The sequence below is a fragment of the Cheilinus undulatus genome, linkage group 18 (genome assembly GCF_018320785.1).
Source record: "Cheilinus undulatus linkage group 18, ASM1832078v1, whole genome shotgun sequence".
Classification (NCBI taxonomy): Eukaryota; Metazoa; Chordata; class Actinopteri; order Labriformes; family Labridae; genus Cheilinus; species Cheilinus undulatus.
The window spans coordinates 26,829,084-26,838,546 of record NC_054882.1 but is presented as its reverse complement, the minus strand read 5'-3'; the positions used below and the strand labels follow the sequence as shown (position 1 = coordinate 26,838,546).

At 38.3% G+C, this 9,463-nt stretch overlaps 1 protein-coding gene across 1 annotated transcript; it reads left to right on the top strand.

The window, feature by feature from the left end:
- Window positions 1-19: 19 nt before the first annotated feature.
- Window positions 20-9,184, top strand: dlst (dihydrolipoamide S-succinyltransferase). Its single transcript, XM_041813427.1, has 15 exons — window positions 20-173; window positions 1,148-1,181; window positions 1,292-1,331; window positions 1,601-1,662; window positions 1,915-1,989; window positions 2,102-2,157; window positions 3,152-3,260; window positions 3,364-3,534; window positions 3,700-3,785; window positions 3,915-4,012; window positions 5,214-5,344; window positions 5,734-5,807; window positions 5,904-5,987; window positions 6,720-6,887; window positions 8,494-9,184. Exons 1-15 carry the CDS (start codon window positions 111-113, stop codon window positions 8,626-8,628), a joined length of 1,386 nt encoding a protein of 461 aa, XP_041669361.1. The 5' UTR covers window positions 20-110; the 3' UTR covers window positions 8,629-9,184.
- Window positions 9,185-9,463: the final 279 nt, after the last annotated feature.

Genomic DNA, 9,463 nt, shown 5'->3' with positions numbered 1-9,463 from the left:
AAACTTGGTTTCTCCCACACTACTTCCTCGTTTCTTGCGCGTGCCCATCCGCGCCTGTCGCTGTGACCACAGATTCCCTTCCGCCGACAGGCTGCTGTCACACAGCCACCATGTTATCCCATTCCCGGTGTCTCACCAGGAATTTTGGCCGTTCCCTCTCTGCCATCCGCCAGGTAGGCAACAAACAAACGAAGTGTTGTCTCTGCTACTCGCTCCAGGTCGCCTCACTGTCTTTGTTAGCGGGTGTGGTCTCAAAGTCTGTTTGTTGAGCTCCCAGAGCTAGCATTAGCATTAGCCAGCTAGCTGCTGTAGGCCACGGGGAGGCCTTAACATTGTAAGCCAAGGACAGTCTGACACTTTCCTTGACAAATCTCTGCTGCAGTCTGGGAAAGTTAAAGCAGTGCCCAAACTCTCTAGTATGCCTCTCGAGTTGACATGCATACCACACGCTTCTTATATAAGCATTCAGTATCATTATCACGTCCATGTTAGGGTCATACTAAACTTATTCAATAACATGTTTGGAGCTAGCACAATCATGCTAGCCACACTGAGAGGTTAGCTTTGTGCTTTTAGCTATCATGCTGAGGTCATATTGTGCTGTATGGAGAAAGAAAGCCCTGTTTGACTAACCTGTTGAAGCAAATGTTTGCTCTCATTTAGGGTGTTGTTTTTTTGTTGCTGCATACAAATTAAGCTAAGTTAGCAATGTTAAATGTTAATAATGTATGAGTAAATGTCTGAGAAGCCTGCAAGGATATTATTAGTTGATAATAAAGCACTAATATAGTTGTTCTAATTTAAAGAAATGTTGTAAATTTGCTCGTTCAGCTCTTATGTTTCTCAAATCACCTGTTTGTCAGAACTTTTGATCGATTATTTCAAAGGTCACTGTCTGCAGGGTACTAGTGACTGCTGACAGCAGACTGTTGTCACCTGGAATAAGTGACCATATATTTCAATTTGTTTTTTATATTAATCAAAGTGCAATATTGGAATTTAATTTGATTTAATCGTTAAGTTAGGAGGGGGCATTTTTCCTTAACATTATATTCTTGATGAATGTTTTTGTTTTACTTTTACTAATTCTTAAAACTCATTGAGTAACCAACATATCGTGACACATACTTTTTGCCTGTTCTTTCAGGGAAATAATGTGTTAGCTCGTCGAGCCACTGCAGGTATGTTTTCTTACTGTTTAAGCATAATGTCTTGCATTTCAACTTGCTTTGGGGGTTGTTAAGCTGCAAGAACGTGTATAACACATTGCTGTTTTTTTGTTTTCCCGCAGCTCTATCAGTTAACCATTCGGTCACTCTCAACAAGAATGTGTAAGTAAACCAACCAGAAAACACCCAGCAATTTTAAGAAATAAAACACTTTACTGTCAAATACTTACTACTGATCTGGATAGCCTTTATTGACCCTTAAAACATCATAACTATGCAAAAATACTCCATGCATTTTTTCATCAGCATCTATATAAAATATAGCACATGTATTTCTAGCCACAAGATCTATGTTTGTATCACTCTTTCAGCCCTCTTAAGATTTTATCTTTGTTTGATGAATTTTTTATGCTTTTCTTTTTTCTCTCCAGAAAACCTGATCCCCGGTCCAGTGTCTTCCAAATTCAGTACTTTAGGACATCTGCAGCCTACAGTATGTTTGAGCCTTCAGTTGCTACAGCTGTTAAAATTGTGATTACAACTAGACATAACACGGGGGGGTATCACGGTATTACTGTGGTTTTTAAAAACATCTGACAATTATGTCGTATACCCTGGTAAAATTTGGGGAGGGAATAATGGCAATAAAAAAAATGAATGCCACCCCATCCTTATCACAACTACGGTTTCTGGGGAGAGAAAGAAATGCATGTCTTTAAACTTGCCCCTCTTCTTTGTCTTTCAGGAGATGAAGTCGTCACAGTTAAGACTCCTGCGTTTGCAGAATCTGTCACAGAGGGGGATGTGAGGTGGGAAAAAGGTAACTCCTTAATAAGTGGAAAATTGATTAGTATTTCTGTTGAAAACATGAGCTAAACAATACAATGTAAGTCTGCTTTATGTAAGATGCTAAACATATTCTGTGTTTACAGCTGTTGGAGACAGCGTCTCGGAGGATGAGGTGGTGTGTGAGATTGAGACTGATAAGGTAAAAGTTATAAAGGATATTCTGTGTGATTATTGTTAAATGGGAAGCTTTGCTTAAAAAGTGGATACCTACCATGCATAACATGACAGATTTAGGACGTGTTGTGTCTTTTGATTTTGTTGAAGACATTTGCTTGTGTTGACTGCTTTGGGGGATAAAACAGACAGTCAAACAAGGAAATAGTGAGTTTTATCCTTTTCAAAGATGTTATGAAACCATAAGAAAATACATAAACATTTGATCAAAGGTTAACTATATTTACAAAGATGCACTCATTAGTTTGACTCCATCTGAATTCAAGAAAGTCATAAAGTCTCAAATGCAAGACTTTATGGTCTTAATTTCTTTTCCATAGCATGTTTATCTTTATAGGTGGGCTAGTTTATCTGTTTGTTTGTTTTTTGATATTTTGGATTTAATCACACATGAGAATCTTTAGAAACTCTGCCAGGTCAGACCTGAATTTTTCCCAGATTTATTGAGATAAATTTTTGAATTGAATATAATGCAACTGTTGGGAGCTGTGGCTGATCAGCTGCAGCAGTGAAGTTATCACTGACACATCACTGCTTTAAAATCAGTATTAACCATTATAATATCCTGAAATTGGCAATTATATATTTTTAGGCCTCTTAATTACAAAATAAGCCCTGCCTTTAAGCACCTTATGGCATTTGGTTCTTTTTTTGTCATAGTCTAATCTCAAAATGCTCAAAGAAAGCTTCATTTTCATTCTACATTAAATGATACTACTGGCTTTTCTTTTCTTTAGTCACATTCTTGCCTTACTGTCAGCACAAAACATATATGCACCTGTGTCATTAATTAAACTGGTTAGAAACCGATGATGCGATAGGGTCTTAAAATGTATGATGAAGGTTTTAAAAAAGGTCCAGGGTATACACCCTGTTATCATGGTTATTCACTTTTTGCAAGCTTTCTTGAGCTTTTTGCATTTCAGTTTTCAAATGGCTTTGTTTCTGTCTTCTTTCAGACATCAGTGCAGGTTCCCTCCCCTGCTGCTGGAGTGATTGAGGAGCTTTTGGTCCCAGATGGAGGAAAGGTCGAAGGAGGGACTCCCCTGTTTAAGCTTAGAAAAGGAGGTCTGCAGCTATCTATTTTTGTAGCTAAAATTTACCAGAAAAGTGGTTGTTGATGTAAAGCTTTAAGTCTGTTTAACAATTACTGTTATCTTGTGTGTTTTAGCTGGTGCACCCAAAGCTGCAGAAGCTCCAAAAGCAGAGGCCCCTGCCGCAGCCCCTCCACCACCTTCTGCTGCTCCTCCTCCACCTCCTCCCCCCTCAGCTGTGGGCCCCATTCCCACCACTATGCCCCCTGTGCCACCTGTGCCAGCACATGCTATGGACACCAAACCAGGTTAGTTGTAATGGGACAGCCGGCCTGTGTCATGTGAGAAGTGTTTTGCTTGACATCTGTGCTCTTGACCTCTAGCTTACAGGATTAATCATTGTTCAGCTCTCTATAGGCACCAATAAACTGTGCGTCTATAGACACTAACTGCTCCTTTATGCCTTGTCTTAGTTTCAGCCATCAAGCCCACTCCTGCTCCGGCTGCTGCAGCAGTTCAAGCAGAAGCTGTGGCCAAAGGAGCTCGGACAGAGAGCAGGGTAAAGCACATAATTCACAAAGAATTTGGATTGTCTAAAGTTGTCTAGGCTTGTTTAATGATCAAGTAGAGATGGATACAATTTAAGAACTTCTGTGTTTATGGACTCGTATTTTTTTTTTAATTAAAGGTTAAGATGAACCGCATGAGACTGAGAATTGCTCAGAGACTGAAAGAAGCCCAAAACACCTGTGCTATGTTGACTACGTTTAATGAGGTCGACATGAGGTATGAAATACTGAATTAGATGACCTACATCATTTAGCCCTCGGTGTCTTTTAAAAATAAATGTAAAGTTCTCAGCTACATACATAAAAAGAATCTGTGGAGGGGAAAAGTCAGGCTTTAAAAAGTGAAGAAATCCCAACTTTTTAAAATAATTTTCTTTATTTCTGTTAAAGTGCATTCTTACATAGTACTATACAGGATGCACAGTGTATGTACATCTGTGTTAAAAGCCCAAACAACACTGGTTAACATGGTTATAGATTGGAATCAGCCAAATAGGAAAAGCTTTTTGAAACCTAATCTCCTCTTAAACACTGGAATGTAAATATTTGGTGGTAATGCCATCTAACACGAAGATAAGAATTGGTAAAAGAGGTTTTATTAATTTACAAGGAAATGTTATTGTCTCCACTTGCCCTCTGCGCTGAAGAGGACACTTTGAGGATTTCTTTTTCCCCGCAAATGTGCGGTGTCGTCTTTCAGCTATTCAGGGTTTTCTATGTATCCTAATTGGATTGACATTGACGGTCTGGAGGAAGACTTCCCAGGCTAGGGCTCATCTGGAGCCGAAGGAGCGAGTCAGAGCAGGAGGCTGGAGCATCTGCGGGGGCCCACAGAGACCCACGTGCTGAGTGGAAGAGCTGCCTCAACCGATATGGGCTTTTATGACAGCCCAATAAGATTTACAGGCTCTAGAAAGTGAAGATTTTTATCGCTTCTTCTCTCCTTTCTCGGAGAGTCTGTGTCTTGGGAGGGGCTAATTTTGTTAGCGGAGAAACCCTAGAGCTTCAACAGGGTTAGAGACAGGAAAACAAACAATTAAAAAGAGAGATACAAGAGAAAAATGAGCGATGATGAAACGATTAGCAGGAAATTTTCAATAGCTTAAATTCACCCAAATACACAGCAGTGTGTCACAGCCATAAAAATGCTCTGTTTTGTTTTGTAAGTAATGCCATGTGTGAGACAAGTATTAGTTTTTCAAAAGATCACTGATAAATCTCTGCATTGGTTTCAACAGCATCAAAGCAACACAATTATAAACGTTGGAAAAAACGGCTAAAACATGAACATTCAGTGATTTAGAAAATCAGGTCATTGAAATCATTTTATATTTTTTCTTCAAAAAGATAAAGTTTTGATGCTGCTAGATGCCTAATGATAGAAAATTGAATGCATTTTGTGTTTTTCTCTCCTGCAGCAACATCTCAGAGATGAGGAAGACGTACAAAGATGCCTTCCTAAAAAAGCACAACATCAAGTTGGGCTTCATGTCTGCGTTTGTGAAGGCCGCTGCCTACGCTCTGACAGACCAACCTGCTGTCAATGCCGGTATAAATTTAACCATCAAAGATTGAGAAATCTGTCTTTGTGGTCTCTGCCTATCGGTTTCTATGCACGTTTGGTTTCCAAGCTACTGCAAGCAAGTGCTTGGTGAAGTTAGCAATTTTAGGCCTTGGTATTCCATTCACAGACCTCAAAACCAACACCAACTTATTTACTGCCTTCAGACCACCCTGCCCTATTTAGACAGACCACTGAGTGGGGGGTGGGAGGGTGTTTTTCTTGCTTTTAAAAATCTGTGGTTTTCACAGTTGCACAGTATAGGAAATGTCACACATAAAGGAAAAGTAGATGACATATATAATCTTTATAATGTAATATAATCTATAATGTTTTTAAGGCTGTAAACCTATTTGTTCTCGTCTCTTTGTTTTCAGTGATTGATGACACAACCAAAGAGATTGTGTACAGGGAATATGTGGACATTAGTGTAGCTGTGGCCACGCCAAAGGTGAGACAAGTGCATTATGTTGTAATGTTAAGGGTTCAGTGGTCCACTTTTCACTAATGTGACGGCAGAAAATTGAGTAACAGACTTTTCTTTCAGGGTCTGGTGGTTCCTGTAATCCGAAACGTAGAGGGAATGAACTTTGCAGACATTGAGAAAGCCATCAATTTGCTGGGAGAAAAAGTAAGATTTTTTTTTTTTTAATTTTTAAGTATTACAAGTTGTAAAGGGGTGGTCCTAATATCTGTCAATTCTTGGTTTCACTCTTACCTTCTAAGACGGTAGTTCCCAACCTTTTTTCCTTAACCCCACCTACTTGTGTCTAAGAAAAGATAAGCCCCACCAAGGCCTTCCTTGAAAAAAATACACCCCAACTTTATTGGTTTTCTTTGACAAAATCCCGATATAACAGGCCTGCTTACACTTGGTCTTGATGAAAGATCTATGTATAAACCAACTTTTCTTACAACGCTGTATTTGGGCAACTGTTGAAAACAAAAATAAAGAGAATCTGTTAAAGTGCTGCAAGTTTAAAAAGTTGTTAATTTAAGAGAAAAAAGATATTCTTTTACTTTAAAGTTGTATTTTCTTGTAAATTTGACTTTACACTGTTAATTTTTCATTTTGAAATCTTGATTTATTTTGAGTTTCTAATGTCAAAATGTAAGTCTTTTTAAACTAAGGAATTTTAAGTTTCTTTTCATAGATAAACACATTTTTAAATGCCAGAATTGGAGTATATTTTTTGTAAATAATAAACTGTATTTATACAACTAATTTTGGAAATGCCAGAGCAGGCAGGGTCCTGTGTGCACCTCCTAGAGGTCCCTGGACCCCAGATTGGGAACCACTGCTCTAAGATGTTACAATAATAGGCATGATAAAACCTGAGGATGGTGTTTTTTTGTCTTGCAGGCCCGTAAGAATGAGCTGGCCGTTGAAGACATGGATGGAGGAACCTTCACCATCAGTAACGGTGGCGTGTTTGGGTCCATGTTCGGCACACCTATCATCAATCCACCACAGTCTGCTATTTTAGGCATGCATGGCATCTTTGACAGGCCGGTCGCAGTCAGTGGCAAGGTGAGTTGCTTCAATATTAGAAACATGAAAAACTGTTGTAAATTTAGTAGGCATTGTCAGTGTTTGAGGAGATCCTGATAGAATTTGTTGTGTTGTTATGGAAGCCCTAAGAGGATATGCATCCATGCATTTTTATACCTAAGGCTGTTTTTTTGACATACTCAAAACTCCTGATAACTTCCCAGGTGGGCTGCATGTCTGAATGCAAACAGCTGAATATTTCTTCAGGACTTTACCCAGAATTGTCCCTGCTTGCCCCCTGGTATTTCCCCTTCCCTATCGCTTCTTTGTCAGACAGACAGATTACTGAAAAACTTCTACTGTGGTGAACAAGCAAGATGGGAAACTTCCTAAAAATTTCAGGATTGTATATGTGAAAAGGCATTGTATTTCCTATTTTTTTGAGTAAATTTTTAAATCTGTCAATTTTTTTTTTGAGATCTCACCTCATGTATGCCATTATTATTGGATTAAAATGTTGGTTTTCATGAAATGAAGTCAATTTCTCGATCTTGACAACTTTCTGTCTTGTCACCGGAAAAGCAGCATTGTTACCATGCATTGATTAAGAAGAAAATTCAAGATCTGGAGAAAACACCTGAAACATTCTTCATTATTATCATTGCAGCAACTTATGGACTTATTGAATTGATGCTTTTTACTGAAAATGCAGAATGAAATTACAATAATGATCAGTGTATTTTATATATATGTTTTAAACATTTTACTAAAAAGTGTAATATTTGTACTAACCTTGGTTGAAAATAAGTTAACACAAAGGTTTTTCCAAGGAAAATATCGACTTTTCCTGAATGTATATATTTCTGAATGCATGGTTAATTTAATTGTTTAGTTCTTCAGCTTGGTCTTAAAATGTCCATTTTGACCACTTACGTAGCTAAAACTTTGGAGATGTAAGTAATGGTTAAAGTCCCTGTGAAGTGAAATCCAAAGTTTACACCTAAAAAACTAGATATATTAGAATAAGGTTGCAGTAAAAATGTGAAAACTCAGATCTCTCTGTGTGACTGAATTTTGGATTTAGACAGAAAGTTTTTCACCACTTTAGAAGCTACGTTTAATTTGCGCAAGGCAAACACAGCCCCCCCCCCCTTGCTACAGGCTTATCTCAAAACAGTCTGTTGTTATACTATAACACTGCCTTCTTTGAAAAACAGCCAGCTAAACGCTGATATTTGGTGACAGAAAACAAATTCCTGTCACAAAGGCAGGCAGCTCTGGCTATAGTTACCTGTAAGGTCAGGGGGCAGGCTAATTGCTGGAGTGCTTTTTTATTTTTCACTCAAACCAGATGCAGCAGGAACAAACATCTTACCTGCTGAAGGTGTGTTTAAATCTATGCTCAACTTAGAAATGTTTTTCATGACTGAAACTTGGCCTGGTGGTTCATAGCACAGCCGGCTATCATACAACAAACCTAAAATACAGATTATTACTTTACAGGGAGTTTATATGTCTGACAAGCCTGTGTCCTTGTTGCATTTATCAGACCAGATACTCTCTCAAAACAGAATCTGCTTGATTTTCCCTCATTTTCTCTTCAGTGAATTAGAATCCAGTCTCACTGATTATCTCTCTCTCTCAGGTGGAGATCCGTCCCATGATGTATGTTGCCCTGACGTACGACCATCGTCTCATCGACGGAAGAGAGGCCGTCACTTTCCTGCGCAAGATCAAGTCAGTGGTGGAGGATCCCCGGGTGCTGCTCCTTGACATGTGAGCCCTTGTGAACTCCAGGCCCAGCCAAACAAATCACCCTACACAAACAGCGGCCATTTCCACCCGATGAACATTACTGTAACTGCAGTTAATGTATTGTTGTATTGGTTAAGTAGAAAAAGAGGATTTTTGGAGAACAGTTTGGTTGTGCACTGGACATTTGGAGGGCAGGTGGTTCTGGGAAGGTTTAGTTCTGACGTGGACAAATGTCGGGGTCTGGGTTTTCTGTGGTGCTGGTCTCTAGATCAAAAAATGATATCCTATAACCCACTCGCCATGTGTCATTTTCTACATTCAGCAGAAAAAATATCGTAAAAGATGGACATCAAACGGATAAACTGCATTGTATCATTTGATTATTTTGGTTGAGAGAAGAACAATGAGAACATATGCAGCCAGAAACCAAGAAACACTATGTAAAAAATGTCCAAAGTGAAGAAACCCTCTGGAAAAATTGTCATCTGTTTTACAAAAATGAGGATAATTCTCTATATGATGTGTAAGAAAGACTATTTAAGAAAATAAAGTTTTAAAAAAATAAAAGCTGCATTACTTGACTGTTGCCTTTGTTTTGTATTTTTTGTGCTTTCATGTTAACACTCTGTAGTCATCTCCATATGGTGTAATACAGTGATTTATGTTGTATAAACTAAACTCAATACAATTTAATTTTAAAGAGGCTGCTTCTAGATGATATTAACTACCTTTTTTACATAAATCTGACCTGAACTTGCGGTTTCTCACCTTATACATTAAGATTTTACCTTAACGTGAGATGTACAACTTAATTATTCCTGATTTTTTTTTATAAAGTCTTGATAGAAACTTTAAAACAC